Source organism: Paramormyrops kingsleyae, chromosome 9 (assembly GCF_048594095.1).
Source record: "Paramormyrops kingsleyae isolate MSU_618 chromosome 9, PKINGS_0.4, whole genome shotgun sequence".
Taxonomy (NCBI): domain Eukaryota; kingdom Metazoa; phylum Chordata; class Actinopteri; order Osteoglossiformes; family Mormyridae; genus Paramormyrops; species Paramormyrops kingsleyae.
The window spans coordinates 29,305,905-29,325,457 of record NC_132805.1 but is presented as its reverse complement, the minus strand read 5'-3'; the positions used below and the strand labels follow the sequence as shown (position 1 = coordinate 29,325,457).

Below are 19,553 nucleotides of genomic sequence, written 5' to 3'. Positions count from 1 at the left end.
TAAATGGGCAGGGTTGCCAACTCACATATCCGGCGTGACTCTCACGCTTTCTGACTGTCACGCTCACGCAAGAAGTCTTACGGCAAATCTATAGTATTCCATTATAAACCTAAAATTAGCTGCATTACCAGCATTGGGTTTTTCAGTTTGCAAAACTCTGCAGACTATCTAAAAGGTAATAAAACTGTTACATACATGTAAATGCGTTGGCAACACTGGGTGGGCAGTTGCCGTAATAATAAAGGTATACAATGTAACAGGAATGAAATAAAAAAAATCAAATTATATGTAAAATGTTAGATAGATGTTTGTATATTTTTCTGCTGTTTGCAGTTCTCGTTTCGATTACATTTCCTGTTCGAATAAATCAAGACCTAACAAGTCAATAATTTTTTTAGCCAATCGTACGTCACGTCGTCACCACCACAGTCAGTAGCCGTGAGCATTAGCTGTAGCCGCGTGAATGGAGAGCTTTTAATAGCAGGTTTAGCGGTTTGTTGAAGCTATGTTTGTTTCTAGAACTCCGTTTTACTTCAGAAAATGTCCAGCTTTTCAATATCGTGCTAATTCGATCCCAAAGATCTGGTTGTTTGCGGAAGCCACACAACTACAATGCTATCAACTGCTCCCCGGAGAACCGAAGGCAGGAAGAGCTGGAGGAGGAATCCATACATGCTCCGTTCAGCAGGGCAAAAATTTGCTAAAGAAGTTCGACGTGAAAACCAAGTAAGTTGGCACAACAACCGACATTTTTTAACTAACCGGTTATTTATACAGTATAGGACAGTTCATCCTTGTACCGAGTAGCAAAGTCAAATGCATTTGGTGGTAATATCCTGATATAATGTCGTGTTTATTATTAATGCGCTGTCCACTTGTGTATCTTACTAGTTGGTTAAACAACGTGTATTTAATGTAGTTCACAAGTAAAGCAAATAAGGAACCTTTTTCATCCCTGAAACACACACACACACACAGACTGACAATATCAGTTTCTTATGGTATTAGTTTCCTCAAAGTCTTTTGAATTTCTTCTCCTGGTGATTGCAACTGATCTTGATTGAAATATTTAACTGTTTTTCTATTACAGGAAAAAACTTTGGTACAAAAGCAGTTTTGTTCCCAAACAAGTAAGAATATTTTTTCTCTTTCAAGCCAGATAATCTCCTTCCATTGTAGCATGTTTTGTAAGGCAGTATAACAAACTAACACTTTGCATTGCCTGAGACAGGTGGTACCGTCCACTCATACTGATGGGTTGAATCTGACCACGCAAAGGAAACAGAATCATGGAGAAAGTGCAAGAATAAAGATCCTTAACAACCTTCTGTTCAAGGCTATCAGCGATCTTCTGAGCACGCCTGAAGTCAGCCCTGAAATTTACAACCTGGGATTAGACATTTCTAAAGTAAGATCTTACACTGGGAGAAAGATCAGTCACAGATTTACTTGGGGAAATTGGGTTGTTTTGGTTAATATCTTTAAAGCAAAACAGTCATTCTTGTTTACGTCTGCCTTCTTGTTTAGTTAACAGTATAAAAATATAAAAGGAACAATGTCAAATGACATTTAAACACTTAACATTTATAATTGGAAGATTACAATGAATGGCCATCAAGGCAGTGATTGGTGAAATAACAATTCCCTGAATTACAATTACCGGTATATATAATTTTAAACCTCAGGCCATAATATACTCTCTAAATATTAGATTCAGTATTGTCATTTTTCAAGAAATGGAAATTTTTGCATTAAAACTATCTGATTTACATAGTGATTTTAAATAAATGCTGTATCTCTTTTTGGCGTTTTCAGTCATCATGGTATAGTATGACAAACTGGTATAGTAAAGTAGTAATGTGTAAACAAAAAAAGATGTAACATAGTACTATAATATTCAGCATATTATAATTAAATCGGTGTAAATGATGTGCCTTGCTGTAAGGTCTCACTGGCGGGGGATTACTCCAGCTGCCGTATTTACTGGAGAACAACTGGGACCCATGAAAAGGACAGCCAGATTCAACAAACACTGGACCGATGTGCTCCTCGGATAAGGTAGTGCTGGATATCGTCAGCAGGGGGCTCTCTCCTCTGCTCTCCCTAGTGCTGGTCAAGTTAATTAGAAAACGTAAAGATGCCTGGTTGTTTTTATCCCAGTTTGTCATATATTTTCATGCTAATGTAATTTACACTGATAATCAAATTAACCTTTTCTGAGAAGAATTCCATATAAATTATTACAGTTTACTTGGTATAATTAACCAATTCTGATATAAATCATTTTGAACTTAGACATTGAAATTTGTGGTAGGTATCTTCTCATTTCGCACCAAGTCATGGGCAGCGTTCCTCCGGTGATGTTCATCAAAGACAAAGTGTATGCTGCCATTTCCGAGGTACTGCACATCTTACATAAAAATTATTCTAGAATTGCACATACTGCCTAGATCTGTCGAAGAGGTGTTTGCCTTTCCTGAGATGTTTCACAACTCATTCAAATGAAAGTGTTTTGGATACCGAGACCAGCAGAAGTGCATTTCCACAGAGGATTACTGCTTGTTTCTAGGTTGAAAATCTGCTGAAGATAGCTGACCTCGGTGAAAAATTCACTGAGGAGGAAAAATTTGAACCGAGTATAAAGGATGGGTGAGAATTCTGATTACTTCCATTTTGTTTAGTTTAACTTCTCTTCTCAGACTCATTTTAGATTGCAAATTACATTAATAGGTACTGATAAGACACTGAAGGAACCTTACCTTCTAACATTTGCTTGTTTACACAGAGAATCTGATCAGAGGGGAAAGTTGGGTGTTTCCAAACAGACTAATCTGTTTGGCATTGACCATGAAGCACTGATGAAACAGATACTGGAGCATAAACAGAAGCGGAGAGACTACAAAAACGATGACTGTACTGTGGTATCCACGCAACAGCACCTTGACTTACTGGAGGACCTAAGGAAGCAAAAAATAATTAAGAAGAAGAGACAATTGAAACGTCTCCTTGACAACGACGACATCACACCAGAGGACTACCTGCTGGCCAGGTATAGGCAGGAGGAGGAAAGGGAAGATCAAGAGGATGAGGAATATGGAGATGGAACTACACAGGTCAACGGCTTTATGGAAAAGGAGAGAAGCTCAAAACCCTGGACATGAAAAAAAATGCAGTGTTTTTTTGTTTATTTTGGTGGTCTGGTTCTCTGCTGCTATGCTTGTGTTGCTCATGTTGTTAAGATCATTGTGTATTGCAGATTGATTATGAATAATGAGTTCCCCAGTAAATGTATGTTCCTGAAGTCCTAGCAAATGATGCACTAGCAGGGCAGAAGTTGATTATATATAATCTAGGGGGGGTTCCCTCCTAGTGATAATTTCTCTATGCTAAACAGAAGCCAAATTGCTGACATCATACAAGTTGAACAATGACCTTATTGCAGCTTCAGCTGTTTACTCAAATCTCAAAAAGCAGTTAACTGGTCTGAAATTCGAACATTATATACTCCTCTTTCAAGGAAAACTGTGGGTTGGCCGATGCAGAACACACACAGACTTGTGCATTGTGAAACAGTGGATTTGGACGTGTTACATAGCGGGTGTCAGTGATACCCAGATAAAGTTCTGGGAACTCGCTTGAGACAAGTCACCCTTTAACACTGTTAACTTCCGTGTTCTGCAGAACAGTGGTGGGGGGTCTGGAGCCTATCCCAGAAGCTAGGGGCACAAGGCAGGGAACGACCCAGGATGGCGTGCCAACCCGCACCCACACCATTCACTCACACAAGGACACCTACGGACAATCTGGCAACTTCAGTTAAACTCCGCATGTTTTTGGACTGTGGGGGGGGGAAACCAGAGTACCCCGGAGAAATCCCCATGACGACACAGGGAGAACCCAGGCAGAAACTTGATCCCAGATCCCAGAGCTGTGAGGCGCCAGTACTAACCACTATACCAGTGTGCTGCCCTGCGTGTGTGACTGTCTAATAGAGAAACAAATCAAGTTGCAGACAAAGGAAATAGTATACATTGAAGGGTTTTTTGTTCAAAAGGTTTTTAATTTAAAAATATGGCAAGAATTTTCCCCTTATCCTCCATTAAGTACAACTACAATATAGAAATATTAAATTAGTTTAACTACAAAATATACAACTGGGACAAGTTCAAATACACCAAAAAGATATAGAATTTGTCTATGAACAGACGTGATTTTATTTTACTTTCCATTATAGTGTCATTGAAGTAGTTACAAATTTAAGTATTTTCATAATCTTATACAAGACCTTATTAGACACAGGCCAGAATACTGCTGTGGTATATTTAGTTTTGCATGTCAACTCTGACTATATACCATATTCCGAACAAAGTTCGCAGATTGTGCGTAACGTTTATGCGTGATTTTCAATATGTAAATTTTTGAAAATTTCAAACAATGCAAGAATTTGTTGCAAGATGTAAGTCTCATATTTTTCTCAATGCTTAATTGACATTTCGGATACTTTTAAGAGTTTCACCTAAGAGAAACATTTTTAGTGGTTTTCCTGATCGTTCAGAACACAAACCAGTAGCTATTGGTAGTAATATTTGTATGCAACTATAAAATGAATCCTAAATAGTTTTTGACAAAGACACCATTCTAAAAACACTTAAAAATGTCAGAAGAAACCATAACCTATTCTTGCATGATTTTGCAACAGGAAAACGAATTAAGTTGTAATAATGCAGTGTGTGGTATAAGGGTCAAAAGTAACATTCTGTGACACAGGACGTAGCTGAAAGTTTCAAACTGAGTATATGCATACCTGGAGATACCTGGAAACAAGTGACACTACTCATGGAAGATTGGGGACAAATCAGGGTCAGGCCTGTCCCCATCCATGGCAAGACCTAGACCGCCTCTACTGTCTGCTCCTCAGCGCGGACAGCCTCCTGGACGTAGACGATGAACTGTGAGGCATCCTCCCCTTGTGTGTACACCGTAACAGTCTCGATGCCCTCCATGTCATCGGAAGACACAACCAAGTGGTGCTCATCCCCCAGCCCAACAGAGGCTTGCTGTAAGGCATCCTGGATCATCACTGTGTGGTTAGTCTGTTGCTCCTCTTCTGCTACCTGCACATGAGTGTGGGATTAGTTCATTAGTCCATCGTTTAACACTGAACATCATGGTGTGTATGTGTGTGCTGGGGGGGATTCCATAATATGGTCGTTTTACCAAGTCGTTCTATGAGGAAGATCAAGGTCTTTTCTCACCTGCTCTACCACTGTAACTGTGCCGGGAGCCATGGCAACAACAGACGCGACGGTACTGTCAGGATTCTCGGAGCCAAGCTCAATGATCTGCTGGAGGATGTTGACTGCTGTGGGGTCCAGGCTTTCGCCTGAGGTGGTGGATACAACAGCTGGAAGGGGAGGCCGGAGGCACAAGGTCAGCACAGTGGACTTGGCATGAGTGCAAAGTAACCAGCAAAAGGCAAATTAACACGTGATAAAAAGGACATTTAAAAAGAGTAACTGCTTTCACCATTGTCTGCGTTGTATCTCAGATCCTGGAGAGCAGATACCGCAGCTTCTGTCCCCTGAAGGTCCTCCGTCTCTGTGATGTGGAGGTACTGAGTAGGGGTCTCCTTCAGTGACTCACCCACCTAGGGAAACACAGACGTGCAGTGTCTCCATTCATAATACAAGCTCTCATGGTCATTTCAACAGGCAGTGGCTGACAATGGAGCATGAATATGCAAATACTGTAAGTCGATTGGGATGAAAATTCCATTTAAACAACTAAATTTTAGGTAAATGATTTACACAAATTACAAAATTATCACACAACTTAATGAGAGTAAATGGCAGAATCTCTTACATGTGCTGCAATCAGAGACCAGGCAGCCAGCCTTACCTCCCACTGGTTCACCCCGATGGTGTCATTCTCCACTAGCTTGAGGCCGTGCTTGTTCTTCAGGTGCCTGTTCATCTCCCACTTAGTACCATACACATAGTTACACACTGGGCAGTTCACTCCTCCTGCAAAGAGCAAATACAAAATCAAACTCTCTCTCAAACACTAAAAATTTGGTCAATGCATCAGGTATTTTCTTTCCAGCCCAGATTATTTACATATACAGTATACAACAGTTACACTGTTTCCAGCCCAGCATGTTGATATATATGGTATATAATGGTTATGCTGGTTATCCCACAGTCGAAGAACATGCGCTAGGTGAGCAGCACCTCTGAATCACCCATGGAGTGTGAGTGTGTGCTTGTGTGTGCCTGGCAGTGGACTGGCATGCTGGCAAAGGGGGAATCCCAGCCTTGTGCCCCATTGCAGATTGGGACAACCCAATAAAGGCAGGCTGCAAGATGGATGGATGGATGGAAGGAGGGATGGATGATGTATCATCACTGAATATTACTGTGTGTTACTTTATCTTTAGGAATATCTGTTGCATGATCCGTCAGCTATAAATGCTTACCCAGTATACAGTTCCTGGTAAGCCTAGACCAAGGTTCTCCAATTCCAGTCCTGGGGGTCCAGTTTACAGATTTCCCAGCTCAGACACACCTATTAAACTAATTAGCTGATTATGGTGTGTTTGAGCTGGGAAATCTGCAAACTGTATTGGGTTCTGCCCGTCCAGGACCGGAACCGGACAACCGTGGCGTAGGGCCTATACCTGGAAACACAAGGCAAGAGACAGGGGACACTGTATGATATAAATATCCCAGCAGGCCCCTACAGGTGACCTGTGGGGCAAAGATGCTTCACAAAATGGGGCCTATAGTGAAATAGCATAAAAAGTTATTTCCCTCAGAGAGTTATTTCCTATAAAACCTTTGCCGTTCCTTAGATACATGATTACACCCACACACTAAAACCAGCAGATTTAGGGACAGCTTCTTCCCCACAGCTGCCACCCTGCTGAACTCAGTCCTCCGCTGAACCTTCCTATCCGCACACACCATTAACCCTCTACACTTTGTAGATCTGTTTACTAACATCTGTACATCTGTGTATACGTAGCACATCTGTATACTTGTCCATAGTATATCTGTATATTTGTCCTTCTGTATAGCAATATAGAATATCTGTATATCTACTGAACTTATCTGTATTTTACTAATGCTAATTTATCCCCACAATTCACACTGCCCTTATCTGCTCACTTATTTGTACATAATCTGTACATAACTATTCCCACCTCTGTACATATTCTCGACTGTACAAATTGTACATACTGCACTTGCTACTCTCTGCACTTCTGATTAGATGCTAAACTGTATTTCGTTACCCTGTATTTATACATGTGTAATGACAAAGTTGAATCTAATCTAATCTAATGACGATGTAAGAAACACAGTGTTGCAGAAGGGCCTTGACAAACAGCAGCCGCCCCTGATAGGCGCAGTGTCCTCCTCACCCTGCTGGATCACCACGTCCGCGGCCGGCGTCTCAGGTTCCACGTTGCAGTACTGCTCATCGGGGTGCTTTTTGTTGTAGTGTCTCTTCAAGGAGCCCGACATGTTGCAGGAGTAGTGACAATGGGCACAGCGGAAGGGCTGGGCCGAACGGGAAACGGGAAAAGCAACCCCAAAGGAGGTCATTTCCAAAGCTTTAAACTCTTACTAGTACGTCAGAGCAGCACTACGCCGTTGCTGTGAGCCGTCTCTCAGGTGCAGACGTTACCTTGAAGGCGGCGTGCTGCTCCATGTGGCGCAGGAGCTGTGGCTGCTGGACAGCCGTGTAGTCGCACTCGGTGCATTTAAACTGCCTTCCTGTGAGGGTCACATGCGGCACGGGGGTGAGTCAGAGGGCGTCAGTGTTTAACATCATCCACAGAAGTTGCAGGGGTTATTAAATAATACACTGACCCCTATAATCTTTCAAGACCCTTTGTCCCCCCTCGCAGCCGGAGGGGCCGATTCCCCCCCCCCCCCGTCCCCACTTAGACCCCGAGCGGCCGATCCCCGCCCCCCTGCGGTGCACCCCCTTACACCAGCGTCTCCCAGAAGCACACTGACCGTCCGCCGTATGCATCAGCTTGTGACTCTTGAGGGTGCACTTGGACTTGAACTTCTTGCCGCACATGTCGCAGAGGTGTGTCTTCTCCGTGCTGTGCCGGTTCATGTGCGCTTTCAGGTTGCTTTTGCTGCGCGTGGCGTATTCACACAGTAAACATTTGTACGGCTTTATCCCTGCCAAGACAGGTCGAGCGATACAGATTTATTACAGAAACATCAATGCGAAAAAGACTGTTTAACTAGACGTGTGGGGGTTAGGGTGGAGCTATGGCTGTGTGAGGTGGGTGTGGTTAGGGTGGAGCTATGGCTGTGTGTGAGGTGGGTGTGGTTAGGGTGGAGCTATGGCTGTGTGAGGTGGGTGTGGTTAGGGTGGAGCTATGGCTGGTTGTGAGGTGGGTGTGGTTAGGGTGGAGCTATGGCTGGTTGTGAGGTGGGTGTGGTTAGGGTGGAGCTATGGCTGTGTGTGAGGTGGGTGTGGTTAGGGTGGAGCTATGGCTGTGTGTGAGGTGGGTGTGGTTAGGGTGGAGCTATGGCTGTGTGTGAGGTGGGTCTGGTTAGGGTGGAGCTATGGCTGTGTGTGAGGTGGGTGTGGTTAGGGTGGAGCTATGGCTGGTTGTGAGGTGGGTGTGGTTAGGGTGGAGCTATGGCTGGTTGTGAGGTGGGTGTGGTTAGGGTGGAGCTATGGCTGGTTGTGAGGTGGGTGTGGTTAGGGTGGAGCTATGGCTGTGTGTGAGGTGGGTGTGGTTAGGGTGGAGCTATGGCTGTGTGTGAGGTGGGTGTGGTTAGGGTGGAGCTATGGCTGTGTGTGAGGTGGGTCTGGTTAGGGTGGAGCTATGGCTGTGTGTGAGGTGGGTGTGGTTAGGGTGGAGCTATGGCTGTGTGAGGTGGGTGTGGTTAGGGTGGAGCTATGGCTGGTTGTGAGGTGGGTGTGGTTAGGGTGGAGCTATGGCTGTGTGTGAGGTAGGTGTGGTTAGGGTGGAGCTATGGCTGGTTGTGAGGTGGGTGTGGTTAGGGTGGAGCTATGGCTGTGTGTGAGGTGGGTGTGGTTAGGGTGGAGCTATGGCTGTGTGTGAGGTGGGTGTGGTTAGGGTGGAGCTATGGCTGTGTGTGAGGTGGGTGTGGTTAGGGTGGAGCTATGGCTGTGTGTGAGGTAGGTGTGGTTAGGGTGGAGCTATGGCTGTGTGTGAGGTGGGTCTGGTTAGGGTGGAGCTATGGCTGTGTGTGAGGTGGGTGTGGTTAGGGTGGAGCTATGGCTGGTTGTGAGGTGGGTGTGGTTAGGGTGGAGCTATGGCTGGTTGTGAGGTGGGTGTGGTTAGGGTGGAGCTATGGCTGGTTGTGAGGTGGGTGTGGTTAGGGTGGATCTATGGCTGTGTGTGAGGTGGGTGTGGTTAGGGTGGAGCTATGGCTGTGTGTGAGGTGGGTGTGGTTAGGGTGGAGCTATGGCTATGTGAGGTGGGTGTGGTTAGGGTGGAGCTATGGCTGTGTGTGAGGTGGGTGTGGTTAGGGTGGAGCTATGGCTGTGTGAGGTGGGTGTGGTTAGGGTGGAGCTATGGCTGTGTGTGAGGTGGGTGTGGTTAGGGTGGAGCTATGGCTGTGTGTGAGGTGGGTGTGGTTAGGGTGGAGCTATGGCTGTGTGTGAGGTGGGTGTGGTTAGGGTGGAGCTATGGCTGTGTGTGAGGTGGGTCTGGTTAGGGTGGAGCTATGGCTGTGTGTGAGGTGGGTGTGGTTAGGGTGGAGCTATGGCTGGTTGTGAGGTGGGTGTGGTTAGGGTGGAGCTATGGCTGGTTGTGAGGTGGGTGTGGTTAGGGTGGAGCTATGGCTGGTTGTGAGGTGGGTGTGGTTAGGGTGGATCTATGGCTGTGTGTGAGGTGGGTGTGGTTAGGGTGGAGCTATGGCTGTGTGTGAGGTGGGTGTGGTTAGGGTGGAGCTATGGCTGTGTGAGGTGGGTGTGGTTAGGGTGGAGCTATGGCTGTGTGTGAGGTGGGTGTGGTTAGGGTGGAGCTATGGCTGTGTGAGGTGGGTGTGGTTAGGGTGGAGCTATGGCTGTGTGTGAGGTGGGTGTGGTTAGGGTGGAGCTATGGCTGTGTGTGAGGTGGGTGTGGTTAGGGTGGAGCTATGGCTGTGTGTGAGGTGGGTGTGGTTAGGGTGGAGCTATGGCTGTGTGAGGTGGGTGTGGTTAGGGTGGAGCTATGGCTGTGTGTGAGGTAGGCACCAGGTCTACCTTCATGAGCCCAGATGTGCTGCTGCAGGTCGGTGCCGTTCCTCATGAAGTAACAGTCGCAGTAAGGGCACTTGGACGCCCTCTTTCCGATCAGCCCCTTCAGCTGTACCCGCCTCCCCAGGACTTCAGAGATGGTGCTCATGGGGACATCTGCAGAAAGGAGGGAGCGCGTCAAAGCTCATGTCTCTATCCAAACCATGAAATAACGAATCCCCCTCAGATTCTGCCCCTCAGCTGGCGGCCTGCTGACCTCCGAACATCACTGCTATTCTTCACTGAGTCACACCCATAACAAGTATTTATTTATCACACATATATTGTACGTTTCTAGCACTTTTGCACTGCTCCGCACTTTCGGATTACACGCCAGCCTGCATTTCATTGTCCGAGTACTTGTACTGGAATCTAATCTAATCTAAACAAACATTAGTGTACTGTGTCACTTTAATGCCCTTTCATAGACAAAAGTACAAGAAACTTACCAGGATGGAAGGTTTTGATATGGGCTTTAATGAGTCTATCTTCAGAGAAAGACTGTTCACAGACAGGACAAACATAGTTCTTCTTGTCCTGAAAACAGTTTGCAAAATGTATCAAAATTTCATAAGTACATGGCATTCAGGCAATTCAGTTTATTATTATTAACACAGAACTGTATTAATAAACACTCAGCACTCCTGTCTAAAATTCTACTTCGATTCATAACTTTACCAACCATCTACACCAGTGAATTTCTGCATCAGATGCACATAGCAAAAGGAAGAACTGCCTTACAATGTACTTTATAGTTTTTGTACCCCTGGTTTTAGCTTCACTTTAAGCTGTGCACACATACATCTCTAAACTGAGATAATGTGGTGCATTCAAACCCACGGCAAAGTCCCAGGCTGAAAGAAGCGTGTCCCCGCGGTGGATCTTAGCGAGAGGCCGCTCACCGTGTCCGCGTGGATCTTCAGGTGTGCCTGTAGCTTGTACTTGTCGGGCGTGCAGTACTGACAGCCCTCGGTGGGGCACCGCAGCGACACGTTGCTGTGCCTCTGGATGACGTGGCGCTTCAAGCAGTTCTTAGTGATGGACGAGTAGCTGCACTGGGAGCAGTAGTGCAGGTGCTCGCGGGTGTGTGTGCGCACATGCATGTTGTAATGCACCTGGTACCAGAACAGCTTACCTACACAAGAGACAGGGGGTTACACTACACTCATACACTATACTTTCATAATAAACACGGTATTTTATGGGAGGGTGGTGTGCTTGAAATCAGTAGGTCACCGGTTCAAATCCCCATTGTCAGCTGAGTGATATTACCGTTGGGCCCTTGACCAATGCCCTTTACCATAATTGCTCCAGGTACTGTCTGGCCCTACTTTCTGAAAAATTTATGTCACTTTGGATAAAAGCACCTGCTAAACAAATATATCAATACACAAACATTCACCTATCCATACTCATAATCAGTGAGCCTATCCCAGGAAGTAGGGGACATAAGGAAAAAGAAAAACCTCAAACGGACTTCCAGTGCATCATACTACACCCATACATACAGAATAATACACATTTCAAAGACATCAACTGCATGTCATTGGACTGAGTCCAAAATGGTATTCTGTACTGATCAGAACATATGAAGTAATGAAATATCACAGACATCCTGATTTTCCTCTGCTCAACATGTCCCTGGGTCAACAAGGGAGAAGCTTGCCTTTAATTTCTCAGCATACATTTTAAGTCATGGGCATATTTCTCGACGGTAATCTTACCACAGTATTCACACTCAAGGTCTCCATACACTTTTCTGATCCTCTCGAAGACCTCCATGTTCAGCTGCCGTTTCTGCATGCCGTCTATAATTTGCCTAAATGCCGTTCTTTCCTCTTGTGGTGCTGAGCTCACGTCCACCTCTCCATTTGAAACACGTGTCCGAGGTGCGGACTCCATGACCTGGACCAGTTCGACGTTCACCTGAGGATCTGACGCAACAGCCTTGTCTTTTTCAACATCAGGATGCTGAACGTCAGATGATTTCCCTAGAGATGCTACTGAAGAATCTGCCTCGGTGTAACTCACACCGTTTTCACGTCGGTCATCCTCGTGTGACACCTTCTCTGCGGCAGCCTCTGAGGTCCCCTCATCCATAGCGTGTTCCTTAGGCTCCTGACTATCACAGACCAGTGTGGTACACACTTCCTGCGGAAAACTCTCCATGACTTCCACAAAGCCCGTATTCTGCATCAGGATGTGAGACTCCATGCTGACTGCTCCACCACTTGGGACAGGCATCACCTCCCCAGAAGATCCCAGCTCGGGAACCAGCATGTGCTGCTGCGTGTTGAGGAGAGAGAGCTCCTCTGTGATCTGCAGCTCCTCCTGCTTCAGTGTCTCTCTCTGAATATCGCTACCAGGTTCCAGCAGGCAGAAGCTGCGGTTAATGGATTCGGCAAAGGCCGCGGCCTCCTCTGCGTCAGGGTGAGCATCTCGGAGGTGCGCCTTCAGGCGGACGGAGCTGACGAACTTCTGCAGGCACAACGAGCACACGTAGACAAACGGGTGTTTGCGGATATGCACCTGCAGGGCTTGGTATTTAGTAGAGCCGTGATCACAGAGCTCACAGCCGAACGGCCTCTCGGTCCCGTGCACCATCATGTGACGGTCTCGGTCCAGCTCGTTCTTGAACTTACGATCGCATATCTGGCAGTCGTAGAGCAGCTGCCTTTTGCCTTCCCGAGTCTGGAGACTAAACTCCTCATAGGAGTCCTTCACATTCTTATCCTCCATATCATGGCTTTCACGTATATGTTTGAGCAGGTTCTTGACGTCGGAATACTTCTTCTTACAGAAGCGACAGTGCTGCTTCACCTTCTTGTGCACTCTTTCCACGTGGACCTTCAGGTGACCCTTGCTAAGGCAGTTAAAGGAGCAGTACTCACAACTGAACTTCTCCCCAGTGTGTTTGCGCATGTGGACACTGAGGTTGGCCTTAATAGCACTGGCATAGTCACATTGTAGGCACTTGAATGGCTTCTCATTGGTGTGGATTCTCAGGTGGGCTTGCAGAGAGTGCTTGAACTTGAAAACCTTGTTGCAGTACTCACAGGTAAAGATCTTCAACTGGGTCTGCCCAAGCCTGTTAGAAGATACGCGCGAGTAGGATTACTAAATATGTTACTTCTACTACTACACAGAGTGTAGTAACAATGGCTAACAATACCTTAGCAAAAAGACCGTACAAAACTGAATGGGGCATAACGTTTAGCAGTGGGTACGTAAATATAATCCTGTATTCTATGTTTCTCAGCCCATGACAGGTCATTTGTATTGGTTCTTTTTTGTAAGAAAATATACATCCATTTTACATAATAATTTATCTGTGTTCCATATAGATATGGTTCTCACTGTTCCTTATCTCCCAAGAAAAAAAAAAAATATGTTATAGTACACAATTAATAGATTTTAGATTTTTTTTTGTCCATTTTTATGTCCTCTACATAAAGTTACTGATTTAACAGTAATACTTCTAGAGAAATATTTTCACTGGGAATACAGGCCACTGACTGTAACCTCCGGCTAACAATAAGCACTCCCATCCAGTACCTGTTTGACTTCAGGGGTACTTCATAAGCCGCTTGCTGTATTGCATATTCCTGGTAGCCTCTCTTCTGTCCGGCTGCCTCACTACTAGCTTCTGGCTCAGTGGTAGGGGCAGGCTCTGCTGGTGAGGCTTCAATGGGAACAATCTTGGTGGCACCTGAAACAACAAATAAACTTTATACACTCATCCAATAGGGGGGCGCAGTGTGCGACTCAGCAGGTTAGGCCACTGTCCCTGTGATCGGAAGGTTGTTGGTTCGAATCCTATGCCCGACAGAGAAGCCGCATCTCCTTTGGGCCCTTGAGCAAGGCCCGTAACCCCCAAAAAATGGTCCAGGGGTGCTGGATGGATGGCAGACCCTACGCTCTGACCCCAAGCTTCACACTCACTTCTATATGTGTGTATGACACAAAAAATGCAAAGCACGATGGGATATTTGAGAGGAGACACACAGTTAGAGGGAACCTTCTGCCTAGCTATGATAATAGCTTCTTATCTTGCCATTTGTACAAATACAGGTACACAGGAATCACTCCAGTTAGACAAGACAGAATCAGGTACGATCAAACCTTGGGATCACTGCCCCAATACATCATACAAAATACTGCTTCAAACATAAAATCATAAATTTATGTCAGCTAAGAAAAATAAACAGTGTTTATAATCAGTCCAGTGCAATAATTTTTAGGGGATAAAAAAAAATTAAATTCTCAATAACCTCTAGATTACATCTCAGTAGCAACACTACTTTGTTGCCCTTTGACTCTTATGCTGATCTGTCTCACCTGGAATTGCCTCATGGGCCGTAAGAACAACACTGATGATGGGGTTTTTGGTGGCGCCCCCTTGCTCCAGGTCTTTAACACTGCAGATTTTCTCCGGCCGACCGGTCCGGCTTCTCTTTGGAAGCCTCTCTCTCTCTTCTTCCCTCCCCTCTGCTGGCAACTTGACCGCAGGGTCATTAACTATTACATTTAAAAGGAAACATACTTTATTGGTTCTTATTGGGAGAAAAAAAGCAGCAAATGACTTCACACAATAATCCTACTTAACACGAGTGCCGTTTTCTTAGTCACAATTTAATTCACCATATTTTGGTGAGATTTAAATTCATAAAGAATTATGCAACTATGTATGGCAAACACAAACATTAGTGACGTGTGCTCAAATACCAGTGCCATCCTCTTCATCACCCTCTTCTTTAAGTCCTATGATGCAGATGTGTTTTGTAATCTGCCGCTTGTTGCAGAATTTACGATTACACTTCTTGCAGTCCAGGGAACCAGTGACTTCATTCTCCTGCTCTTCCGCAATCCGTGTCTGGACCTCAGGGGATGGTTTTTGACCGGAGGGGTTGTCTTGCACGACATCTGAACAGACCTTCTTTGTTGATCCCTTTGGCCTGCCTCGTTTCCTCTTAACAGGGAACTCTACAAAAAAAAAAAAAAAAATGTACTTTAAAAAAAAAAAAAAAAACACCAAACACAACAATGTACCAGAACATATATAATCCCATTTGGATACTTAAAGATTTATAGATGTGCTTGAGAAATACTGATTTTGGTGGTATGCAACAAATTTCTCAAGAATAGATTCTGATACTGTAGCCACATGAGTTTTCACCTGTCACCTCAATTATTTCAAAAGGAATTATTCAAAATTTCATACACCTGTTATAATGTTGATCCTTCAAATGTGTCCTCATATCATGAAATCCATGTTTAACGAGGCATATAACTGTCAAGCAGTTAAACTGTACTTATAATCAGCTGTGTACTCCTTGCTGTATGGTCTGAATGTCAGTAAAGTCATTTCAGTTTAGTTCAAGAAACTGCAGGTATAAGTTCCAAACAAGCTTTGATGTGAAATGTTCAGCTGAGTTTGTCAAAACTGCTAGACTGCGGCAGGTAAAACTTGCATATGAACTCAAACTGAGGTACAAAAAATGGAATATCAGTTACCCTACTTGACTGACAAGCACAAGAGAAAAAAGTAACATTTCCCTTAATCTCTTGCACTGTCCTTTAGATGTTGAATAAAATGTTGCTACACTTCATACTTCTAAATAAAAATAGCCAGTGCTTTGACAGTTCAACTGCTTACCTAGAGCTTCTCTTTATAGTTTTGCCAATATGACAACAGCAGCCTCAGCTCAGTGCTCATGAGTCACTCATATGATGCCAAAGGATGTTTCAGTTTTAGTTCTGATCCAGGGAGAACGCTCACCTCCGCTCTTCTCTGCCTGACCCGCTGCTAAAGGCCTGAGAGGGACAATGATGTCATCAGAGTCGAGCCCATCGAGGCTGTGTTTCTCAGACACGTGAGTGAGCAACTTTGCTTTGCTAGGAGAGAATAAGTTGCAGACTTTGCACATAAAGATTGAAACTCCACCTGTGAAATAAATTAATTTATTTAGAAGAAAAAAAATACAACCACGACAAACACCACCATGTGAACATCGACTGTGACTTGGAGAAGGTAAATCGAGCAAAAAGCATCTTTAAAACATCCTTTATAGCTTATTTAAACCTACCTAAAAATAATATCACGTAGCAAACTTACAGATACAAAATAAGAACAGAAGTACATTATCGGATAATAGCACGGTAAGAACTAAAAACTACCATGCATACACAAAAATACACTTTTCATATAAAAATTGAACGTGTTCAATTTCAGAACTTGTAACTCTTTATTGCGCCAGTATGTACAAACATACATAAATTCGGTTCGGTGCCAAACATGAATTACACGACAATGTTACAGTTTTAATTTATATTGTTTCTGGTCAAAACGTACAAATAGCTTTACCCCTCGTGTGAATTGTCCTTTATTTTGTTTGTATGATACATTATCTATAAACAAATGTAAAAGAAACGGAAAACGAAAGCTAAATAAGTGGTTCTTAAATATTTTAGTAGAGTTGCCAACTCACAGGCATCTGGCGTGACTCTCACGCTTTCAGGCTTACAGTCACGAGAAATCTTATGGCAAATCTATATTATTCCATTATGAACCTAAAATTAGCTACATCAAAAGCGTTGGGGCAGTTTGCAAACCCTACCGACGACTTACAAGGTAATACAACTCTTACATACATGCAAATGCGTGTGCAGACTAGTCTCCAATTGAAAATCTCACTCCAGCCAGCTGACCAAAGTTGGCAACCCTGTTTTATATAACGCGGCTAAAAAGCAAAACGAAAACAAAAAACACTTGTAATACGGTGTGACGCAGCTTGAGCAAAGATACCGCTGAGCTGAGCCGGGCTCTACTGTCAAATAACCCGCAAAAGCGCCGAGGCGGGGACCCACGGCTAGTGACAACAGCGACAAAGCAGCAAAACCCGAGGCGGTTAGAAAACCCAGCTAACTACAGCCCACCCTCGGCCGGAATGCCTGTTTACAGTTATACAAAAATGACTAATTAAGCGAGAAACTCAGTGGGCGGTTACGGGGAGCTTCTATCAGGTCTGCGCAGAGCCACTGGCTTCGTTACCTTCACGTCGACATCTAGCTAGCTAGTTAGCTACATGCAACGGAAAAAACATATTCAAGTTATACTAGTGCCTACCTGAATTCGAGGCGTCCATGACTCCTAAAATAAAACTCTGCACCTTAAACACCGTAGCTGTTCGTCGGAATGTCTTATAATTTTTTTTCAATCGCAATAATGTATTTTATTCGAATAGTTTTGACAAACGTTTCTGGCGAATCTGCGATATCAGACATGGCGGATGAAGTCTCTGACTGATTGCCCCGTCGGGTAGAAAGTCGAAAGGCGAGTGTCATTTTTTTACGGCGCCCTCTATTGTCTCGCTTTGGGAAGCTGTTACTATGGCGCTGAGGACTGAGGTTATACCGAAAATTCCTAAAGGAAACACTAAGTAGGTGAGTCATGTCATGTAAATACGTATAATAATATTAATCGAATTAAGCTAACTTAATTATTACACATAGCATTATAGTAGTTTATATAAAAAATACATTACATTCTAAAAATATGACATGAAGCTTAAATTTGGGGAAGCATTTTGAATGCACAACTGACTTTGTATATCGGACAAATTAAAAGTATTTCAAATAAATCTAAAAAAAATAATTTAAATAGTTTCATATCAAGACAACAATGATTGACATTTGTATGTAAATAGCAGTCACTAAGCACAAATTATTTAGCAGGAGAATAGTTACAAAGTAACAAATCATGAGATAATTGTTGCAAATAATTTGAATTAGTTGCAGCCATAATATCCAGTCTACAGCAGTTCTGTCCTTTTACTTTCAATATTAACAATAATATTAAAGCAAAATCAGATCTATTCAAGAAATCAGATCAACTATTGAAATAACAGCCAGTTTGTACCACATTCCAGCTAATATTTACTCATGCACCAAGAGCTCACCTGTCTCATTCCAATAGTGACTGGATGGAAATGGATATTTGTGAACATGTGGTTTAGCTGTGAACATCAGCTATGTAAAGAAACTCCAAAGCAGGTTTCTGTAGTACTTACATAATATTTGAATACTTTTATAAGAGAATCATAAAGTTCAGAGATTGTTTATCACAACCAGCCAGAAATGTAACAATTACTGAAAGATGGGAGAATCATTTAAAATGACTTTGACGTTATGACACTCAAAGGAGTGAGAAAAAGGACACATTTATCCAAACATCTGGATCTGCATATACATCTGTGTTGATGAATGTGTTGATTAAAGTGTGATGAAGTTTATTAAATATAATATACTGTTAAATGTTAGATTACTTCAATAAATACTAAGTTAATTCTGCTAAGTCCTGTAAACCAAATGCAACTGCACACATTGTGAAAAGAGAACTTGCATGAGGTTTTTTAAAAAATAATCACACAAAAAGGAAACAGATATACTAATTTTATTTTGCAGAATAATAAAATAGCATCATGTGGATTCATTACAGTAACAACTAACCATTCATTGTATAGTTAATATCCACATTGTCTTCAAATAAACTTCTTTTCATTGCCTTAATTAGACTCATGCATTCAGTCATTCAGCAATTTCCACAGTAACACAAATGTAAAAGATCCTGTTATTATTGTTTATGATACATGACAGATAAAGGGGAATACAACATGCAGCTTTTATGTACCTCTAATGCAGAAAAGATGAAAATCTAGACGTTGGCATTACAAAAAGGTGACCATTCATGGTTCTTTTCTCTCTCCATGGAGCTGGAGGAGGCCGGCGGTGGCAGCAAACATCTGACTGGAAGCCAAGACAATATGACACAGCTTCCAGTCGGGGATGTTTACAGCACCAGACAACCACGTTTCACGTGATGCCTGCAGGTGCACGAGAATTAGCAAGAAATGAATGAAAGGAACAATCAGGGCTGGGAAATACAATATACACAACTGAAACAAACTGACCACAGTTCAGTTCCTGGGCGCTATTGTTTCTATGTTATCCCTTATTGTTTGACTAAAGTAAAATGATCACCCTGTTCCTTTTCTGGTGATTTTTAAACTTCTATTAATCATGCATGCGCTCGACACTACTACACGTAACAGCAACGCCCTGTCATTTAATTTCTTATTATCTGTTATTATTATTATATTCAATGGCGGAGTGAATACTTATTGTAAAAATGCCATTTGCTGAACGCAAAATGTCGCATAATAGCGGGTTAGGCTCTGTCACTGAATATATTGAGTAAAACAGGTTTTTAACGTTAAAAT

General features: G+C 43.4%; 2 protein-coding genes across 6 annotated transcripts; one reads left to right on the top strand and one right to left on the bottom strand.

The window, feature by feature from the left end:
- The first annotated feature begins 375 nt into the window (after positions 1–375).
- Positions 376–4,453, top strand: rbfa (ribosome binding factor A). Its single transcript, XM_023813086.2, has 7 exons — positions 376–726; positions 1,091–1,130; positions 1,232–1,408; positions 1,946–2,058; positions 2,315–2,399; positions 2,570–2,649; positions 2,786–4,453. Exons 1-7 carry the CDS (start codon positions 506–508, stop codon positions 3,159–3,161), a joined length of 1,092 nt encoding a protein of 363 aa, XP_023668854.1. The 5' UTR covers positions 376–505; the 3' UTR covers positions 3,162–4,453.
- Positions 4,040–17,577, bottom strand: zfat (zinc finger and AT hook domain containing). Of its 5 annotated transcripts, none has more exons than XM_023813051.2 (16): positions 17,402–17,577; positions 16,055–16,219; positions 15,001–15,258; positions 14,614–14,793; positions 13,831–13,984; positions 12,000–13,363; positions 11,178–11,410; positions 10,725–10,812; positions 10,243–10,392; positions 8,022–8,195; positions 7,687–7,775; positions 7,421–7,559; positions 5,899–6,023; positions 5,527–5,647; positions 5,256–5,404; positions 4,040–5,114 (listed from the first exon to the last, which is right to left on the bottom strand). In XM_023813051.2, exons 1-16 carry the CDS (start codon positions 17,418–17,420, stop codon positions 4,890–4,892), a joined length of 3,633 nt encoding a protein of 1,210 aa, XP_023668819.2. In that variant the 5' UTR covers positions 17,421–17,577; the 3' UTR covers positions 4,040–4,889. The 5 variants fall into 5 exon arrangements, with proteins under 5 accessions (XP_023668819.2, XP_023668846.2, XP_023668828.2 ...); XM_023813078.2 differs by lacking the exon at positions 17,402–17,577 and adding an exon at positions 17,327–17,361; XM_023813060.2 differs by lacking the exon at positions 17,402–17,577 and adding an exon at positions 16,927–17,306.
- Between the last annotated feature and the right edge of the window lie 1,976 nt (positions 17,578–19,553).